The sequence below is a fragment of the Halteromyces radiatus genome (assembly GCF_025201355.1).
Source record: "Halteromyces radiatus strain CBS 162.75 chromosome Unknown BX664scaffold_1, whole genome shotgun sequence".
Lineage (NCBI taxonomy): Eukaryota > Fungi > Mucoromycota > Mucoromycetes > Mucorales > Cunninghamellaceae > Halteromyces > Halteromyces radiatus.
Window position 1 is genome coordinate 639825 of NW_026251687.1, and position 21170 is coordinate 660994.

General features: G+C 34.7%; 8 protein-coding genes across 8 annotated transcripts; 5 read left to right on the forward strand and 3 right to left on the reverse strand.

The window, feature by feature from the left end:
• The first annotated feature begins 455 nt into the window (after positions 1-455).
• Positions 456-4501, forward strand: BX664DRAFT_377022 (PMCA-type calcium-translocating P-type ATPase). Its single transcript, XM_051548751.1, has 5 exons — positions 456-1064; positions 1185-1415; positions 1512-2166; positions 2267-3953; positions 4041-4501. The coding sequence occupies exons 1-5, from the start codon at positions 567-569 to the stop codon at positions 4390-4392; spliced, it is 3423 nt and encodes a 1140-aa protein (XP_051404274.1). The 5' UTR covers positions 456-566; the 3' UTR covers positions 4393-4501.
• A 656-nt stretch (positions 4502-5157) lies between these two features.
• On the forward strand, positions 5158-7810 carry BX664DRAFT_288335 (Piwi domain-containing protein). The gene is made up of 6 exons (XM_051541790.1): positions 5158-5290; positions 5396-5548; positions 5608-6404; positions 6476-6659; positions 6724-7350; positions 7419-7810. The coding sequence occupies exons 1-6, from the start codon at positions 5230-5232 to the stop codon at positions 7739-7741; spliced, it is 2145 nt and encodes a 714-aa protein (XP_051404275.1). The 5' UTR covers positions 5158-5229; the 3' UTR covers positions 7742-7810.
• A 1013-nt stretch (positions 7811-8823) lies between these two features.
• BX664DRAFT_354230 (uncharacterized protein) lies at positions 8824-9600 on the forward strand (the record flags this gene model as incomplete). The annotated part of the gene is made up of 3 exons (XM_051547735.1): positions 8824-8918; positions 8996-9121; positions 9180-9600. Exons 1-3 carry the CDS (start codon positions 8842-8844, stop codon positions 9598-9600), a joined length of 624 nt encoding a protein of 207 aa, XP_051404276.1. The 5' UTR covers positions 8824-8841.
• Positions 9601-9703: 103 nt separating this feature from the next.
• Positions 9704-12604, reverse strand: BX664DRAFT_5315 (uncharacterized protein). The gene is made up of 4 exons (XM_051549615.1): positions 12305-12604; positions 11174-12210; positions 10967-11077; positions 9704-10872 (listed from the first exon to the last, which is right to left on the reverse strand). Exons 1-4 carry the CDS (start codon positions 12535-12537, stop codon positions 10175-10177), a joined length of 2079 nt encoding a protein of 692 aa, XP_051404277.1. The 5' UTR covers positions 12538-12604; the 3' UTR covers positions 9704-10174.
• Positions 12605-12835: 231 nt separating this feature from the next.
• Positions 12836-13461, forward strand: BX664DRAFT_319375 (G-protein gamma subunit). The gene is made up of 2 exons (XM_051542931.1): positions 12836-13000; positions 13061-13461. The coding sequence occupies exons 1-2, from the start codon at positions 12852-12854 to the stop codon at positions 13179-13181; spliced, it is 270 nt and encodes an 89-aa protein (XP_051404278.1). The 5' UTR covers positions 12836-12851; the 3' UTR covers positions 13182-13461.
• Positions 13462-14524: 1063 nt separating this feature from the next.
• BX664DRAFT_309751 (uncharacterized protein) lies at positions 14525-15897 on the reverse strand (the record flags this gene model as incomplete). Its single annotated transcript, XM_051542527.1, has 2 exons — positions 14525-15583; positions 15709-15897. The coding sequence occupies 2 exons, from the start codon at positions 15895-15897 to the stop codon at positions 14525-14527; spliced, it is 1248 nt and encodes a 415-aa protein (XP_051404279.1).
• Positions 15898-16062: 165 nt separating this feature from the next.
• BX664DRAFT_381382 (uncharacterized protein) lies at positions 16063-19463 on the reverse strand. Its single transcript, XM_051548956.1, has 11 exons — positions 19390-19463; positions 19163-19257; positions 18858-19077; positions 18741-18785; positions 18642-18659; positions 18442-18556; positions 18297-18376; positions 18145-18243; positions 17975-18071; positions 16394-17869; positions 16063-16293 (listed from the first exon to the last, which is right to left on the reverse strand). Exons 1-11 carry the CDS (start codon positions 19423-19425, stop codon positions 16268-16270), a joined length of 2307 nt encoding a protein of 768 aa, XP_051404280.1. The 5' UTR covers positions 19426-19463; the 3' UTR covers positions 16063-16267.
• Positions 19464-19783: 320 nt separating this feature from the next.
• Positions 19784-20609, forward strand: BX664DRAFT_288345 (60S ribosomal protein L34-B). Its single transcript, XM_051541791.1, has 4 exons — positions 19784-19813; positions 19991-20080; positions 20204-20283; positions 20360-20609. Exons 2-4 carry the CDS (start codon positions 20002-20004, stop codon positions 20528-20530), a joined length of 330 nt encoding a protein of 109 aa, XP_051404281.1. The 5' UTR covers positions 19784-19813; positions 19991-20001; the 3' UTR covers positions 20531-20609.
• The last annotated feature ends 561 nt before the right edge of the window (positions 20610-21170 follow it).

Consider the following 21170-nt stretch of genomic DNA (forward strand, 5'->3'; position numbering starts at 1 on the left):
GTTTAGTCTTTTTTTTTTTTTGTGTGTGTATATCAAATATAAATAAATAAAAAAAATAGATAAATAAATAAATAAAATGTGTCATTTTATACTTCATGGAACAAAAGAATCAATTTAGGATGATTTATCAGTGCTCAATGTTATTTCTTTTTTCTTCTTTAAATAATCGATTAATCTTTCTTTTTCTTTTATTTGATCGTACACACACTATATATATATATTGTCTAATAGAAATAGCACGTTGAATGGCGCCATCCATTTGATATAATATTGTTTTATCCAACCCCTCTTTCTTTTTCCATTCATTAAACTTCCTCCTTTCTTTCCTATTTTGTTAATTTTCTTCTTTCTTTCTGTCTCCTTATTCTATCTAAAAAAAAAGGGAGGAGTTGAAAATTTGGATAGGTTGTCTTTTTTGTCTCTTTTTTTTTTTTTCTTTCTTTCTTTCTTTCTTTCTTTTAACCCATTCCTTTCTTTTTACTATTACCTTGTACACCATTATCCCCCCTCACATTCCTTTTATTTATTTATTTATTACATTCATTCATTATCAAAACTCATTTATTATGTCAATTAACAATGATACAACTGATTATGCTTCTGTCACTTCCAAACTCAGTCCCGAGACTTCTCCGTCTACTACTACCATTACTGCGACTGTTATCAACATGACCCCATTACCTCATCGCGATCCTAACAATCCTTTTGCTTTCACTGTACAACAACTCACTTCTCTTGTCGATCGAAAGGATTTGACTTTTTTACAACAAATACAAGGAGTGGAAGGACTTGCTCGTGGACTTCATTCTAGTTTAACGCGTGGTATTATGATTGATCAACAAAGGAACTCACTTTCAAAGAAACTTAATGAAGACTATAGAATCAATGATATCAAACAACTTCAACAAATACTCTTTGATGAATATCCTGACTCAACAACACCATCAACAACTATACCAACTATTCATCAACGTCAACATGCCTTTGGTGCCAATATTTTACCCGAAATGGATAGCAACTCGTTATTACAACTGATGTGGATTGCGTTTCAAGATAAAACATTGGTAAGTTATTTTTTTTTTTTAAAAAAAAAAAAAAAAAACGACCATTTTTAATTAGGTAAATTGAAATTAATCTTCTTTTTTTTTTATATATATCGAAAACAAAATTAATATTTGATATAGATCCTTCTTACAATTTCAGCCATGATTTCATTTATTGTTGGCATCTATGAAGATATGACAACTGTTGATCTGGATAATAATGGTAATCCTATTCCTGGAGTCAAATGGGTGGAAGGTGTTGCTATTCTTGTAGCTGTCTTACTTGTCGTTGTGGTTGGAAGTGTCAATGATTATCAAAAAGAAGAACAATTTAGGAAATTGAATGCAAAAAAGGATGATCGACATGTCAGTGTAAGTAGAAATATCTTTTTTTTTTTATCTTGATCAAGAACTAAAATATTCAAAGTGGGATATCTAACTCTTTTTTTTTTCTTTTTTTAATTACAGGCGATTCGATCAGGTCAACCTTGCTTTCTCTCCATTTATGATATTCAAGTTGGTGATGTTTTATCTTTGGAACCTGGAGATATTGTTGCTGCTGATGGTATATTTATTCAAGGCCACAATTTGAAATGTGATGAATCTGCTGCTACTGGTGAATCAGATGGAGTACGAAAGGCTTCTTGGCAAGATTGTATCAAGGCAAGAACATTAGCCTCCACGGATCATGATACTTTGGAAGAAAAAATATCTCTTATTCCTAATGAAACATCTAATCAACATTTTGAACGAAAACAGTTACCTGATCCTTTCCTTGTCTCTGGTAGTAAGGTATTAGAAGGTATCTGTACTTATATGGTCACTGCTGTTGGTATTCATTCCTTTCATGGACGTACTCTTATGGCTTTACGTGTCAAATCTGAAATTACCCCTCTTCAAGAAAAACTCAATGTTTTGGCTGAAAATATTGCAAAACTTGGTGTGACAGCTGCTGGTTTCTTGTTTATGGTCTTATCTATTCGTTCTGTTCTCGCTTATTTAAATGCTGATCCATCTACTGATCCTACTACTGTTATCTCTCAATTGATTCATATACTAATTACAACTATTACTGTTGTTGTCGTTGCTGTGCCTGAAGGTCTTCCATTGGCTGTTACTCTAGGTATTAAAAAAAAAAGTTATGCATAAATATAGGTATGATCATCATTCAAATATGGAACTGACCCCAATTCTTTTTTTTTTTTTAAAAAAAAAAAAAATAGCTTTGGCTTATGCAACTCAACGAATGCTCAAGGAAAACAATCTGGTGCGTATACTAGCTGCATGTGAAACCATGGGAAATGCCACCACTGTATGTTCGGACAAAACTGGGACACTAACTCAAAACAAGATGACCGTTGTGGCTGGTACATTTGGCTCATCATTTCGCTTTCGAAAGGATCCTCCTGTTTATCGTACAGACTTGATTGATCTTGACAACATTCGACGACGTATTCCTCTCTCAGTACGATACTTTCTTAATCAAGCTATGGCAGTCAACTCTACAGCATTTCGACTTCCCAACAACAACAACAATAATAATAATAATAGTGATAGATGCGATGTGACACTAGTTGGCAACAAAACAGAAACTGCTATGCTCAATTTTTCTCGCGATCATTTGGATTCTGAACCTTTTGAATGTCTTCGTGCTTGTTGGCCTGTGGAAGTGGTATTTCCTTTTGACTCCAAAATCAAAGCTATGGGAACAGTGATTCGGGTAAATTATGATCATCCTACTGAACGAACTATTTATCGTTTACATATCAAAGGTGCAGCTGAAGTCTTACTTTCACGGTGTTCACATTTACTCTCGATGCATGATCATTCTTACGACACTCATCAAGCAATGGAAGAAAAAGAATCATGTCGATATGATATTAGAACAAGGGTTATGACAGAACACAATCATGCAAGGATGTCAAAAATTATTCAAACATATGGAAACAACAGTCTTCGTACTATTGCAATCTGTTATCGTGATTTTGATTCTTGGCCTACCAACTGGACTCTTCAAGACGTGCTCACATCTGGTGGATTGACAATGCTTGGTGTTGTTGGTATTGAGGATCCTTTACGTCCTGGGGTCAAGCAAGCAGTGATGGATTGTCAAAATGCAGGTGTTTGTGTTCGGATGGTTACTGGTGATAATATGATGACAGCAAAAAGTATCGCAAGAAAGTGTGGTATCTATCGCTATGGTGATTTGGCAATGGATGGCGCTACATTTAGAAAACTTTCCCCTGCACTACGAACCAGTCTTCTCCCTCATCTACGTGTTTTGGCAAGATCTAATCCTGAAGACAAACGACTCCTAGTACAATCTCTTAAATCACAAGGCGATATCGTGGCAGTAACTGGTGATGGTACCAATGATGGACCTGCTCTCAAAGCAGCGGATGTTGGATTCAGTATGCAATCTGGTACAGAAGTGGCCAATGAAGCATCCAGTATTATTCTTATGGACAATAATTTTTCAAGTATAGTACGTGCCATCTCTTGGGGTCGATGTGTCAATGATGCAGTTAAAAAATTCCTTCAATTTCAACTGACGGTGAATATCACAGCAGTTCTTTTAACCATTGTATCTGCACTGACAAGTAGTAATCAGAAATCAATTCTGACGGCGGTACAACTCCTCTGGGTGAATTTGATTATGGATACTTTTGCTGCCTTAGCCTTGGCTACAGATACACCTACACCAAAACTTCTTCGTCGAATGCCTGAACCTCGATCTGCACCTTTGATCAATACATGTATGTGGAAAATGATTATTGGACAAGCGATTTATCAACTGGTTGTTATGACTACGCTCTTATATACCAATGCTTTACAAATTCAAGATCCGGTTATATTACAAACAATGATATTCAATTCCTTTGTCTTTTGTCAAATCTTCAATGAACTCAAGTAAGTGTATAAGGTTGATGATTATGAACAAAAAAAAAAAAAAAGGAGATTAACTGACTTCTTTTTTTTTTATTTGTTACTAATTAGTTGTAGAAGAATTGATAATGGTCTCAACATCTTGAAAGGAGTAATTAAAAATCGATTCTTTATGGTGATTTTCACGATATCTGTTTTGGGTCAAGTAGCGATTGTGGAATATGGTGGCACAGCGTTTCAAACATGTCCATTGAATGGATCACAGTGGATGATATGTATATTACTTGGATTTTTGTCTATTCCCATTGGATCAATGATTCGATTAGTACCTGAACATAGTCTCTTCTTTTATAATGGTGGTGAACACTTATCTTCCCCTTCTCGGTATACATCTTTGGCTGGATCTTCCTATGACTTTATTGATGAACCTATTAATTTGATTGGCTATGGTGCAAAGGATTAATTTAATGTCAGTTATAGAAAGGCCGTGACGGCATTGTTATTATTATTTATTATTTTTGTCTTATATTTTGAAAATAAAAATATTCCACTGGTCGATTTTTTTTTCCTTTCTTTCGTCATTTTTTTTCTCTTTTTCTTTTCCTTTTTTTTTTTTTTTTTTTTTTTTTTTTAAACAAACATCATGGCTCAAGCATCCAACAGAAATTTGACCCAACTTATTATGCGTCCCAGTGCTGGTAAAGTTGGTAAACCAATACGTGTAAGAAGTAATTTCTTTGAAGTGACCACTCTTCCATCCCAAAATGTTCAACACTTGAATATTCAAATATTACCTGATGGTGCACCTCCTGCTGTTCTCAGAAAGGTGTGGCAATGTTTTGAAGATAGTCCTAAAGGTCAAGCTTTCCTTAACAACACCAAGGCTATTTTTGATGGTCGTGCCAATATTTTTTCTCCCAAACCTCTCAAGTGTGGTGATGATAATCTTGGTATTTCTTTTGAAGTAAGTTTGATTTTATTTTCCTTTTGAAAAATTCTCCCCCCCCAAAAAAAAAATAATATAACGGGCATACTTCACACGACTTTCTCTTTGTCTTTTTTTCTTTTTTTTTTTTTTGTTCTACCTTCCCTCATCCTTTTTCCTCCACTTAGTATTTAATATACTCTAGTGTTTTTATTTATCACTTTTATTTATCATTTTTATTCTCTCCTATATATGTATATTATTGATTTAATGTATATTTATCATTTTTATCCTTATTTATAGGTCGATCTCCAAGAAGGAAAACGTTCCGGTGGTGTTTTCAAGCTTAATATCAAGCCTGTTGGTGTAGTCAACATGAGTGAACTACAATTATTCTTGGATGGAAAGTCTGGTATTACCAATAACTGCTTGACTGGTAAGCAAAAAAATAAAAAAATTCACATTTTAACTCTCTCCCTTTTTTGTTTCACTAACTTTTTATCTCCTTTTTTTATATGCGCGTTTTTTTTTCATGCTGCAGCCATTATGGTCCTTGATGTATTGATTCGTCACGTTCCTAGCATGCAATATTCTACTGTGGGTCGTTCCTTCTTTACTCCCCAAGATAAACGCCCTTTGCCCAATGGTGCTGAAGTGTGGCAAGGTTTCTATCAATCTGCTCGTCCCACTCAAGGTAAATATATAAAAATATCCTAAAACTTTTTTTAATATTTGCTTTTTCACCATTTATAGGCAAAATGATGATTAATATTGATGTTAGTGCTACCGCTTTCTACGAATCTGGTCCTCTTCACGAAATGCTACCCAAACTTCTTAATCGTCGTGGTCTTGATGATCTTCGTCGTGGTATTCCTGATCGTGAACGCGTCAAGGTCGAAAAAGTTTTGAAGAATTTGAAGATTGTTGTTGTCCATCGTGGTGCTGAAAAGCGATTGAAATACAAGATCAACAAGCTTACTCCTACCTCTGCTGAAAATACTGTATTCAAGGATGATGCTGGAAATGAAATGACTGTTGCCCACTACTTCCAAAAGACTTACAACAGACGTTTGGCCTTCCCCTTCTTACCCTGTGTTGTTGTCAAGAAAGATATCTTTTTGCCTATGGAAGTTTGTGAAGTCGTTCCTGGTCAACGCCATATGAAGAAATTGAATGAAAAGCAAACTGCTGAAATGATCAAGTTCACTTGCCAAAAGCCCAATGTTCGTGCCAACAAGATCAATCAAGGTGTCAATCTCCTCAGATACAAGGATAACCCATATATTCAACAATTCGGTGTCAGCGTCAAGCCCGAAATGGCTATGATCAATGCTCGTGTTCTTCCTACTCCCAAGATCTCCTACCATGCTTCATCTCAAGATGCTACTTTTGCTCCTATGGGTGGTGCTTGGAATCTTCGTGGTAAGAAGGTCGCAAAGGGTGCCAACTTGGGTTCTTGGTCTGTCGTCAATTTTGCAAGCAATGTTCATGAAGGTATGGTCCAACGTTTCATTCGTGAATTGTGTCAAACTTTTATTGATACTGGTTTGGTAAGTTGGCTTTTTTTTTTTAAAAAAAAAAAAATCATGATTTATATTAATTTTTTTTTTAATGAAAATAGAACGTTATTAACCGCCAACCTCCTATCACCAACGCTGATCCTCAAGGTAATATTGAACGTACTCTCAAGGAAGCTTGGTTGAAGGCTGGTAACGCTGCTAAGGCTCAACCTCAATTGGTTTTCTGTATCTTGCCCAACACTGGTGTCCCACTTTATGCTGAAATCAAGCGTATCTCTGATACAGGTAAAAAAAAAAAAAAAAAAAAAAAAAGATTTTCATGACATAATCTCATATCCTTTTTATATAGTTATTGGTGTCCCTACTCAATGTGTGCAAAGTAAGCATATTGCTGATGCCAAGAAACAATATTGTGCCAATGTCTGTTTGAAGGTGAACATGAAGCTTGGTGGTGTCAACTTGTTCATGGATGGTTCTCAAATTCCTTTCATCTCTAGCAAACCTACTATTGTCTTTGGTGCTGATGTTACTCATCCTGCTCCTGGTGATATGAACAGACCTTCTGTTGCTGCTTTGACTGCAAGTATGGATTCCTTTGCCTCAAGATATGCTTCTGCTGTTCGTGTTCAAGCCAACCGTACCGAAATCGTGGCTGATTTAGCTAACATGGTCAAGGAATTGTTGAAGACTTTCTATCAAAGCTGTGGTCAAAAACCTCAACAAATCTTGTTCTATCGTGATGGCGTGTCTGAAGGTCAATTTGATCAAGTGCTCAAGAACGAAGTTGCTGCTATTCATGCTGCTTGTGCTTCTTTGGATAAAACTTACAAACCTCCTGTCACCTTTGTGGTTGTTCAAAAACGTCATCATGCTCGATTCTTCCCTGTTGAACCTCGTGATGCTGACCGAACTGGCAACTGTCAACCTGGTACTGTCGTGGATACTGATATCGTACATCCTTTCGAATTTGATTTCTGTAAGTGTTCAAATGATTATATATATTAGGATGATATATTGATTTTTATATCTATTTTTTTTTCTTAGATTTGCAATCACATGCTGGTCTCCAAGGTACCTCTCGCCCTACTCACTACCACGTACTTTATGATGACAACAACTTCTCTCCTGATGCTCTTCAAGAACTCACTTATCGTTTGTGTTATATCTATGGTCGTGCCACTCGTGCTGTTTCTATCTGTCCTCCTGCTTACTATGCTGATTTGGTTGCTGCCCGTGCTCGATTCCATCGTAAGGGTGAAAACTGGGAAGACACTGATGCTACCAGTGAATCTATGGATAGTGATGCCCAAATGGCCAGTTTCGCTGTTGTCAAACCTGATTTACAAAGAGTCATGTACTTCATGTAAATGGATAGTTTAGTTTTCATCTTTTATTCTTTACTCTTTTTTTTTTTTTCTTTCTTCATTTTTATTTTTATTATGTGGTACTCCAATTTGCCTTCCCTTTTTTTTTTTTTCTTTTCTTTAGTTTGAATCTCTTTTCTTGATATATCTAATCAAGGCACAGTACATACCTTAGTGTTTTTATGTTTATTTTTATTTTTATTTTTATCAATTTTTATCAATAAATAAAAAAAAATGTTTTACTCTTTTTGGTGATAGCGTCTCTTTTACGATGATGAATAAATGGATGAGTGATGTGATGTTACGTGATGTGCTGAGGATGGATATTCAAAGATGACAGGGATTGCCTCTTTTGGAAACTTCAACATGAACAATAGATAGATCCTAACCGCATGAATTTTTAAGAAAGAAAAAAAGAAAAGCATCCTATCATGTGAACAAGTTGACCATCATTGTCAAATATACAGTAAAAATACAATATAGAAAGTGTTTATTATTAAAATGAATACAATGAATGAATTAAAATAAAAGATATGAACAAATGCTATACTAAAAAAGTATATAAAATAAAAAAAAAGAGATCATTTCTTCCTTGGAATACGTTTATATGTCTTCTTTCCAGATAACAAATCCACATAGTCAGGTTTTTCGGGTTGTTTTGGTTCTTTGTTCAATTTTTTGGTAGGGGTATCGATATCCATAAGGACAGCAGCAGCAGCTTGTTGGGCAATAGATTTCTTGACTGTTGGTTTCTTGACTTGACTTTGTTCAGTCTTAGGTAATGAATGAAGATGTTCCTTTTCTTTCTTGGTAGGTCGTTTATAAAATTTGGCACTTCTACCCATTATATATTATATAAAAAAAAAAGGATCAAACGTTTGGGAAAATGTGAGAGAGAGAGAGAGAGAAAAAAAAAAAAAAGGGCTAAGCCTCAAGACGGAGTTGGCAAAAATCATAGTGATAGAGGAAGAAGAAAAATGGGATTTTTTTGGCGTTTGACCGTAAATCTTTTCGCGCTGTAAAATTTTACTAAAGTGTTTTTTTTTTTTTCTTTTTTTTTTTTTTTTTTTTTATTCTTCACACAACTTTATTTTCTAACGACAATGTCTTTCTCTCTCGAATCTGGTTTGGCTTACAAGATCCTTAACGGTTTCTTTGAAAATGCTTCCTATGTCAAGGGGTAATCTATAGAATACTTCTTTTTTTTTTTTATATATGACTCACTTTTTTTTTATTTTGTTTTTTTATGGTTTATAGTAGCGATGCCTCTGAAGCTGATAAGGCTGTCTTTGAAGCTCTTCCTGAAGGTCCTGCTGCTGCTACTTATCCTCACTTGGCCAGATGGTATAACCACATTGCTGCTGTTCAAGGTTTGACTGCCAAGTAAGTATTCTTTATTTGTTTTTTTTGGAATATATGATGTCTTATTTTTTTTTTTTAGGGCTGCTGCTGCTCCTGCTGCTGCTGCTGAAGATGAAGATGACATTGATCTCTTTGGTTCTGATGAAGAAGAAGTTGATGAAGAAGCTGAAAAGATCAAGGCTGCTCGTGTCGCTGAATACAATGCTCGCAAGGCCAACAAGCCCAAGCCTACTGCTAAGACCACCGTGACTCTCGATGTCAAGCCCTGGGATGATGAAACCAACATGGATGAATTGACTCAAGGTGTCAAGGCTATTACTATGGACGGTTTGTTGTGGGGTGGTCACCAATTGGTCGCCATTGGTTTCGGTATCAAGAAGCTCCAAATCAACTGTGTTGTTGAAGATGACAAGGTTTCCATGGATGACTTGACTGAACAAATCGAAGCTTTGGAAGATTACGTGCAATCTGTTGATGTTGCTGCTATGCAAAAGATCTAAGTCTTGTACTAGTTTATTCATACTCTTCTTTTTACATATATATATATATCATTTGAAATAAATAAAAAAAAATTATTCATTATTTGATTCTAAATAGTTATTCATCATTTTTACTATTTGAAATATGATGATTTTGATATATTCTACCTATCCATCATCTATCAATTTCGTTCATAGCGTTATCCTCATCTCGCATCTCGTGTTCATCGTTATTCCAATCTATCCCAACAAATTCCATCATCCTAACTGATCAGTTATCTTTTATCATCATATTTATCTACCGTCCTTTTGCTTCAATCTACATATCACGTCCATCCATCATTTGTGTTCATCATGATACATCTGTCAAGCTTATTTGTCCATCCATACCAGTCGTAACCTATCACTAGCTAATATCTCATCCTATTCATCATCATTTACGCCTATTTATCCATTTCATTTCTTATATGATTAACAATACTATCCTATCTATTTGATTCATCTTTATTCTAAAATCACCATAATACACTAGCTGATAATAAACATAATGACTCTAATAAATCATTCATCATTATATATACATATATCTAATCATCTACAAGCGTTGTTTGACCCAGCCTTCCAATCCATTATCCAACCAGATTTCTTGGACACTCTTACCAAGAGCACCAACCTTGTATGAAGTTTGGGAACCATCTTGCTTTTTGACATTGACCTTGCCTTGAGCCACATGGATTTCAACTTGCCAACCTGTGCGTTTTGTCAATTGATCAGTCCCGACTTGTTGTTTAAGATCATGGACCAATTCAGGTGATTCGATCAGTAGCAGAGCATTGTTGATAGAGTTGCGTTTAAAGATATCCGAATACGAACCAGCGATCATGATAGAAATATCACGCGACTTGATGGCAGTAGCAGCTTGTTCACGCGAGGATCCAGTACCAAAGTTGAAGCCGCCTACTAACACATCTCCTTTTTGCACCACATTCACAAAGTCAGGATCATAATTCTCCATCACCACTTTTTTCATGTCGTCCAGAGTCATATCATCATTGTACGTGTACTTGCCAGGATAGATCCCATCTGTATTCAAATTGTCGGCAGGGCAGAACAGTAATTCACCACGGATCACAGACGGAAACTTGGGAAGCACCTCTGCACTACTTGTATCTTCTTCCTTATTTTCTGTATGATCTTCAATACTGAATTTAGGTGGACTTGTTGTCAATACATCCTTGCCAATCGAATTAGGTGAGGCAATTTTACCAGCCACAGCAGATGCTGCCACCACAGCTATCCAAAAAAAAAAAAAAAAAAAAAAAAAAAAAATCAGTTCATCATTCATTCATGTCATCATGTTGATATTCTTTTTTTTTTTTTTAATTACCAGGAGATGCGAGATATGCCAAAGCTGAAGGAGAACCCATACGACCCTTAAAGTTTCGATTAGTAGCAGAAATTCCAATTTCACCATCTTTAAGTAATCCAGTACCAAGACCTAAATTTGTGGGGGAAATAATCATTGAGAAAAAAAAAAAAAAAAAAAAAAAAAAAAAAAAAAAAAAGAGATCTTTCTTTTATATATATACTTTACCAACACAAGGACCACATCCAGCAGGTAACACTTTGGCGCCAGCTTCAATCAAGATATCCCAATCACCAGATTCCTGTACTTCCTTTTGCACTTCAGAACTAGCAGCAGCAACATAGAATTCCACACCATCCTTGACTTTGTTTCCTTTCATGACGGCAGCAGCTTGTCTAAGATCACCAGCACGAGAATTGACACAAGAAACCAGATAAGCCTTATCAATTTTGATATTTTGAGTTTCCAATTCGACTAGAGGAGTAGCGATCTTGACCGAGTTAGGACCAGACACATGAGGAGACAATGTAGCAAGATCCAATGTTAGAGTTTTTGCATAAGTGGCATTCTTGGCAGGGAACAGAGGATTATCCAAAAGAGCTTGAATGGTATCATTGTTGATGCGAGGATGTTTGAAATCCTTCTTATTATTGTTGAATGCAGAGAGTTCTAATCTTGCCATACGTTTACGAAGGTAGTCAATGGTCAAACGATCAACAGAGAATACACCAGCTAGAGCACCCCATTCGGTTGTCATATTAGAAATAGCTAATCGATCTTCAATAGATAATGCATCTTCTTGATCCATATGGAATTCAATGGCTGTATTCAGTACTTGATCCTTATTGAAGAGGCCACATAAGGTCACAATCACATCCTTGCCTGTCACACCAGCTGGTAAATGATTCTTTAATTCTACCTTAACCACGGGAGGGATTTGCCACCAAGTTTGTCCAGTGGCCCAAATAGCTGCCGCATCTGTTCGTACAATAGGTGTACCCAAAGCACCAATACCACCATACATGTTGGAATGAGAATCAGAAGCTACTGTCAATGTATTTGGAAAAGCATATCCTTCTTCAATCATCACTTGATGTCCAATACCACGTCCAGCAGGATAAAAGTCAACACCTTGTTCCTTCGCGAACTTTTCAATATTGGCATATTTGGCAAGATTCTTTTCTGACTTGTTTTGTACATCATGATCCAAAGCATAAACTGGTTGACGAGGATTGTATATCTTGGTAGCACCAATAGACCTAAACCTAATCATAAAAAAAAAAAAAAAAAAAAGAATAAAATATAAATATATATGAAAAAAAAAAGAAAAAGAAAAAAGAAGAATATAAGACTACTTACTTTGGTATGACGGCCCCAGTATTATCATGAGTCAAAACATGGTGAGGTCGAATAGATACATAATCACCACTTTTCACAAGTTTCCCAGCAGGTAAATCCAAAGCATACTTTTGAACGATCTTTTCAATAAGATTTTGAGTGTCCTTTGCATCACTAGCATAAAAGCGACGTCCAAAAGGAGTCCATTTCATAGTAGACCGTAAGACATTGGGTTTTGAAATAGTTAACAGCATAATATAAGAAAAAGAGAGAGGGGAGGAACAAGATAAAAGAAAAAGAAAAAAAAAGAAGGAAAGAAAGAAAGAAAGAAAGAAAGAAAGAAAGAAAAGAAAAAGGTTCAATGAGGAACTTTTTTTTTTTTTTTTTTTGATGAGCGATTTCAGATTATCATATAGATTTTGATGCAGAAGATTTCCTAATTTGATCGATTCAGTCACTGTCGGTATTTGAATCATCTCTAGACTAAGTGGGGAACAATATATATACTTTTTTCATTTGTTTTTTTATTTTCTTTCCCCCTTTTTTTCAAACCTTTTTCAGTATCATCATGGCAACGAATCCCAATTATACCCCAATGACCACTCGACGTGCTCAAAATATCTCGGAAGCAAAATTACGAAGATTGTTAGAATATAACCAACGTTTACGTGAACAACTAGATGTTTCTCGTATTACTGTATCTGAGGCATCTACTGGGTAAAAATAATAAAGAAACAATATTATATTTAAACTGAAACTCCCCTTTTTTTTTAATAGCTTAATTGAATTTTGTAAAACAACAAAAGATCCAATGTTACCTTCTGTATGGGGTCCCATTGATAAGAAAGAAGATCCTTTTGCTCCTGCTAATGGTGGTGGTTGTTGTACAGTCATGTAACCTCCCTTTGTTTTTCTTTTTCTTTAATATTATATATTCACTTTTTTATGATATCATATTCTTAATATTGTGCACATTTTATCCTTCTTATTCCTTATTATTCTATTTCTCCATTTCATGATATCTTCCTACTAGTTTCCCCATATCTCCTCCTCCAGTTGACAATATCATTCTTCTCCTTGTTGTACTTCTTTTTTTTTTTATTTTATTCCTATTTCCCAACCTTTTTTTTTTTTTTTTGTAGTATACTTTATCGAAAATAAAACAAAGGATGATGACACTTCATTCACATATATACACACGCGCGTACAAGCTTTTTTTTTTTCATCAGATGGGAACGTGTTGATTGGTCAAAAATGGTATGTCCTTTTTTACAGTGTTTTCAAAGTTTTTTTGTTGGGTCACAAGAAAATAGGTTCGTGATATTATAAAATAAAAATATCGGTCTTTCCCAAAATGGATGTAGCATTACACACTTTTTCAGATATCTCTCCAGAGTATGTCAAAACACATTGATTGATGATTGATGATGATGATACAGTATTAGTTAAAATAAATATATAAAAAAAATGGATATGTTGACTAAATATATATATATATATATATATATATATATATATATATTTCTGTTATTCAAAATCTCTTATACACAATGGAACTATTGCCACTCATCTTGTATTCAATTTGGATTATGCGTTCAACTCTTTTTTCTTCTGTCATCTATTTTCTATCCTTACTATATTTTTATTTCCTATTTTTGCGATTATCTTATTTTCAATTCCGTCGTTTATTATTGAATAAAGTGTAGCAAACGCCTCCCTCACTCCGCTGTTGATCTTTTCCTCTTTTGTGCAAAGGGGGCTATGGATCGTGCTTCGGCTTTGTATGATCTCACTCTCATGATGATTTGTTTAGTCTAGATAATGTAATGGAGAAAAGAAACAATCATATACATATACTATATAACTTTAATTTGAACCAAGAATTTTATTTATATACTGTTGATTGCATTCTTTTTTTTTTTTTTTTTTGATATCATCGTTGAATAGTCGTTTTGAATGACAAGTCATAAAGGATACAATCATGACATAGATGTCATCTTCATCAACGAAAAAAAAAAAAAAAGAAGTATGTCTCTTCTATTGTTCATGCAGTGCGACATGTTACTATATTCTTTAAAATGTCCATGATGGTTGTACAAAAACTTCTCTAAAAAACAGTTTTTTTTTATTTTTATTTTCAATATGATAAATCTTCAATGATAAAACAAAACCTTTTTATTTTTTTAAATCAACATGATAAAACTGTATCTAATATATATCTAATATATATATATATATATCCTACATATCATTTTGTTTGTTGGAGTTGTCAATATCGGATGTATGATTGTCCATGATCTGTTGTTGTTGTTGGTTGTATTCCTTAAGCCAGAGAGGTTCTACTTTCTCCAATGTTTCCAATTCATCACCAATCTTGTTCAAAATTTCAGTCTTGAATTGATCAGCTGTTTTCACCACAAAGCCATCTGCACCCATGCCAAAAGTCCGTCGATTACCATCCATCCCTTCCAAATGACTAAGCATACGTTGTTGAGCCCATACCTTGAACAGCTGCTTCAAATATGTTTTGTTGTCCTTTTCATATGAGACATAAGACTGAATTCGTGTATCATCCCATTGGATTGGTCGTCGAGATGTATTGGCCAACGTAGGATTACCATCTTCATCCATCTTGTTGACTACTTTGTCCATAAAGATCTTGCATAATTCTTGTAAAGGCGAAATAGGTGCACCAACACGCCATGAAGGATCTGTCACATCCAATCGAATCCAATTACCACCATTTAACCATTGTTTTGCCCCCTTGTTGCCAGGTGTGTGTTTGAATACCGGTGGATTGTCGCTATGGCCAGCCACCACAATCACTTGTTCCTTGTTGTCGCGCACCTGACCAATATATACAGGGAAATACAAAGGATACGCTGCACCAAACGCTAATGCCGCCTTGCCTATAGTCATCGCTTGTTTCAAATGACCTACATGAACACCTTCAAGTGCTTTTGACACATGATCGCCAAGATCTTGGAAAGGATCTGTTGAAAATGGAATCACTTCAATATCTTCCTTATCATCCACATTATCATACATGCTTGTAAAAGGTCGCAAGGTTGTCTTATCCAATACTACAGGAAAACCAAAGCTGAGATAACACATGGGATCCCACGTATGACCTGTCCAAAATCCATCCAATGCTACACCCAACAGTTCACGCTCCTTGCCATCGCTATCCCTAGTTACATTTGCTGTGATCGCCATGTCGTAATACCAAATAGGAAGATATGCTTTTCGAATTCGAATATGTGAAGTGTCACTCACCGTAGGTAATGATTTGAAGAACATCTATAATAATAAAGAGTCTTTTATTAGAATCCATATAAAGATATTTATTTCTTTCTACTTGCCGATTTCAGTAATTTAAAAAAACCAAGAAGCTTGTGTTCAGTAATATAATTAGCGAATTCTACCACTTGAGGTGCGCGTTCAGCTGAAAGTTTGAAGGGAAGTGCATATATTTTGCTGTATTCCGGTTCATTGTTTGAAGACGATGTGGAAGTAGTAAAGGAGAATGACCGTGCTATCGAATATCCAAGATTTCTTCTACATACTGGTAAACCATGATGTCTTATTATCTTGACCAATGACCGACGATACATGAAAAATAAAAAACAAATAAAAAAAAAAAAAAGACAAAGGAAGAAAAGAGGAGGTAAAAAAAGAAAATTATTCACTAAAAATCACTGCGCGGTATCTGAAATGTACTTCAAAGAAAGGATATCGTAAACAATGCTGACAAACAATCCAAAGACAACATGATAAAAGAGGGTGATAAATATAACATATTTTATTGATTAAATGAATAAATAGCTAAACAAGATAAATAATAATAATAATAATAATACGAAGAATGTAGAAAGTATAAACACAGTACAAAAAAAAAAATTACAACAGGATCGAGTTGATCCAATTAATGAGTTCCGCTTGCCAGTCTTCCTAAAGGTTTCTTCTTCTTCTTCTCATCCAGTACTAAAAGTTTCTTGAGAATCCAGATTCTTTTATAACAAAAAAAAAAAAAAAAAAAAAAAAAAGAAGAAGAAGATCATATCGATTAGTGTCATCGATTTAAACTAACATTGTATCCTACTGTTTTACCTTTTTGATGAGGACTTCTGATGGGCATATTTGGTAATGGTCTGCGTCTTGATTCTTGTTTCTTTGTATCTTCATTCGTCATCCAATATGGTCTTCGGTGATATCCTTGTGAAGTAGGTGATTCGATGGCATTGCTGGAGATAGATGCCAACGTTGCGAATGGGTCAAAAAATTCTGGTGTGGTGGAAGATTCTTGCAAAGAGGAGCAATCATCTGACCCTGCAATAATAGTAGATGATCCATTGTCAGTGTTGATAGATGAAGATCCAGTCGATAATTTTTTGAGTAGGTGCTGAGTAGAATGATTTGGACGTCGTTGTCGAACACCAGATAGCCTAATCCGTCCAGATGCACTGATCTTCAAACTGGTGTTATGTTTGCGTGTTGATGTGTTGTTTTGCTGTTCTAATTGGCGTAACATACTTTCTAATTCTTCATGAACTCCATGACCAGCTGATGATTCCACTTTGGATTCCATTTGATCATAGTCTCCTTCTTCTTGTTGTTGTTGTTGTTGTTGTTGTTGTTGTTGTTGTTGTTGTTGTTGTTGTTGTTGTTGTTGTTGTTGTTGTTGTTGTTGTTGTTGTTGTTGTTGTTGTTGTTGTTGTTGTTGTTGTTGTTGTTGTTGTTGTTGTTGTTGTTGTTGTTGTTGTTGATGTTGTTGTTGTTGTTGATGATGATGACGATGATGATGATGAGGTGGAGGTGGTGGAGGGGAATTTTCCATTATGACAGTGTTGTCTGCAGGTAGTCGAGGTGTTGTTTCTGATTCCTTAAGTGGTGATTCATTTTCTGCTGCATGGATTGTTTGATTGTAAGTAATACTTTCGTTCACATCATCATGGTATATACTATCTCTTCCAAAGTCCATATCTAATTGCTCCAACAAGGCCTCGGTTTCAGCTTTGGTGAATTCCAGTTGCCGATTCCTTTCCATCGTCATCGCGCTGTTCGATTGTTGTGTCGATGTTGAATCAGATATGACGCTGTCGTTGTTGTTGACATTCTCAAGGGTATTCAAGTCATTGTTTGTATAGATTTCCTCGTCATCATGGTTATCCTGGTGTTGTTGAGCAAGTTCATTTGGATTCTCGTCTGGAGTTATGTCATATTGATGATTTGTACCCTTGTCTTCGTTGCCAGTCACCGATTGTTCACTGTAGTGGTTATAATCACCGCTTAGTTCATCTTCATCCTCATCAAGAGAGACTTCGCTATCAGTATCTTCATCCTCCGAGTTGCAGATTTCCATACGACCAACCATGAGAGATGTCACATCATCCTTTTGATCGTTACAGTTGAGTTCCATTTGTCCGTCGTATTCCAATGACTCAGAAAATGCACCATCAATGTTGTCATTATCTTGATAGCACGGTGGGGCATCCTTTTCAGTCAAGCTGTCTTGTTGCTGATCATCATCATCTTGTTTCTTGGTTTGATCTTGTAGAACGTACATCTTGATATAGTCCATGGCATCTATATTAACAATGATGTGATAAAAAAAAAAAAAAAAAGAGGTAAGGAATCAATATGCGATCGTCTTCGTACACTTATCTATATTTTTCTTCTTTTTCTTTGTACCTGGTATAATATTACTTCCGCCATAGGTTTGTACAAAGTCGTCCAAATCGGTATCTATATCGATTAAATCCACGGTGGACTTGATTTTCTCAAGTGCCTATATATGTATATATATAAAGTGAGATCATCTTTTCATTTCAATATGAATTATATCAGTTTTCTTAGCTTACGTTTTCTGTCGTTTCCAATGATTGGAATAAGAGGTCATTGCCATCATGGATATTGGATTTGAGAAACGTGATTCGTTCAGTCTCCAACACGTCGAATTGCTAAAGAAGTATATTTTAATTATCTATTTATTCTAATTGCATAAATTACTTACTTGACAGGTATGTTGCCATTGTTCCGTCCACTGATTAGTAACCGTTTGAAGATCTGCCATAGCATCGTTATACGCATTTTCTATTGATATAAAATATAACTTATACAAGTTAAAAAAAAAAATAGACAACTACTTTGATACTTACGATATTTCTTGATAACCGCTTGTGCTCTTTTGTAAGATATCTGTTTCTCCATACCAGATTTATGTTGCATCATTCCATTTGCTTTGGTGCATTCTGCATTATAACGATCACGAGCCTTAAAAAAAAAAAAAAAAGAATCATAAATACAATAGGATCAGTATCTGCATAAAGTGAATCATAAATATATAGTATATACTTACACGTAAAACGCAGTGAGTCTATGTGAAAACATAATGAGATAAAAAAAAAATCAAATAATGATTAGATCAATCAAGTGTGAATATATCTTATTGTCTTACTTGTAATTGGCGGTTATTATAAAATTTTGTAACATTAGCTTGAAGCTAGTAAAAAGAAAAACAAGTTGATAAGTATTGAGATGTCCTTTTTTTTTTTTTTTTTATTGAGTGTGATACCTCTTTCCGAAGTTGTTTCTGTTTGGTGAGTAAAGTCGTCAATGGTACAAGAATGTTGTTCTTCCAATCGCTTGCTAATTGCAAATGAGCATCAGCAACATGTACCCATTGTTCTTCCAATGTAATCAAAGTATGTCCTAGTTGACCAGTTTCTTCACAGGTTTGTAGATTTGCAGCCATACGCAATAGAGTTTCTGCATAATTTTCTTCCAAAGCAACCCTTTTTTTTTTAGGAGAAAAAGAGAGTTAAATAAAAAGGGCGGAATAAGAAAATCAATCCATAAATAAATGATTTTTTGGTGTACCTTATTTCATAAACAGCTTTTAATTTTTCACAGGTTTGTTTACCCATACGTAATTTGTTAACGAGAGTAACTACTCCATTATTATTTGGATGTTCCTATTTGTAAAAGAAAAAGATCATCAAGGTCAATTTGAATGATACTGATTGATATTGGTTGATATGATTGTATGATAAATAATGGATGATGATGATGTTATTGTAATGAAAGAAAGTGTATAAGTGTCTTACCCAAAAATGACCAGAGAATGAATAACTACGGGTCATTACAAATGATACAATAATAATAATAAAATAAAAAAAAAAAGAAAAAACAAAACAAAAAAAAACAAAAAGAGAAACAATCCTCTTTATATATATATAAAAAATGTGGATCTTTGTTTTTATTATCAATGCCGTAGTTACCAAAACCAAATAAATGATTCGGGCAAAAATGAAACAATAAGCAATAACATACTACCAAATTGGGCAATTCCCTTTTTTTTTTTTCAAGGTTTATGGGATGATATTCGAGTCGAACTGACTGGCCAGGGAGAGGGAGCAAACCAGCACAAGCAATTCACTTTCCGCCAATTTTTTTTTTTTTTTTTTTTCGAATGGGGTTGAAAACTCATCCATCCGTGTAATTGAATTGAAGCTTCCTCCTTTCACAAAGGTAATAAAAAAATAATATAGTGGTAGAGCGAAATATACGATGGGAATATGATCATTCCATATATAACAATAAAAAAAAAAGACGAACGAAATGGAATGAAATGGATGAATCAATAGATGGATGGATGGATGGATGGATGGTTGAACTGACTATTGATTTTTTTTTCACCCATGATAGAATTTATCACCATGGTTCAACGTGTCACTTACAGACGTCGTCTCTCATACAACACCCGTTCCAACCGAGTCAAGATCGTCAAGACTCCTGGTAAATAAATCATGACCTTTTTGAACAACAAAGACATTAGAGATCAATGACAATGGAATTGAATGTATTCACTCAAATCTCTCTCTTTTTTTTTTTTTTTTTTTTTAATATTATGACTATTAGGTGCTAAGCTCGTCTACCAATATCAAAAGAAGCCTGTCAAGGGTGCTCGTTGTGGTGACTGTGGTAACACCTTGTCTGGTGTAAGTTGATGAAAGAAAATATATATTTTTATTAGTTAGATTACTAAAAGGAAGATATGTATATATATAATAATAGATCAAGGCTCTTCGCGCTCGTGAATTCGCCAACATTTCCAAGACCAAGAAGACTGTCAACCGTGCCTATGGTGGTTCCCGCTGTGGTCTCTGTGTCCGTAACCGTGTCGTCCGTGCTTTCTTGATCGAAGAACAAAAGATCGTCAAGCGTGTTCTCAAGGCTCAAAAATAGACACTTTTTACTTAGTAAATAAACTATTGTTTTGACTATTGTTTTTTTATTATTATTGTTGTCATGATTTGAATAAAAGACGTTGTTCGATAGTGATTGATAATATACTATTTATGATGTGTGTGAGAATGATGATAATAATATGTGAAGTATATAATAAAACAATGTAATTGTGTATATATATATATATAAAAATGAATGAATGAATGAAGTGAATATTCTATTGAAGGGGGGGGGATCTAAACTTTTTGACGTTTTCCAAGCTTTGGTTTCGACAAGGCACCTTTACGTTTGACAGCATCTACCAATTGTGATAATGAACCAGATTTATTTGATTCTTTTTCTTCAGTATTCGTGGAAATCTATCAATAGGTGAAAAAGTCAATATATATATATATATATATATATATAATATATTCATGATTTCAATCGCTTACCTTTGAAGGTGTAGTATCCTTTTTCCATTCTTCAGTATCATTCAAATTCTGATTCAGCTTGGATTGTCTTGCTTCCATCAACTTCTTCATATTCTTAGTCTTCTTGAATTGAGGATTGGTAGGATCAATAGCAAAGTGATGAGAGTCTTGTAAAGCAGCAAATCGAGGATCTTGTACATTGATTTCAAAGTCATCTTTGGTTG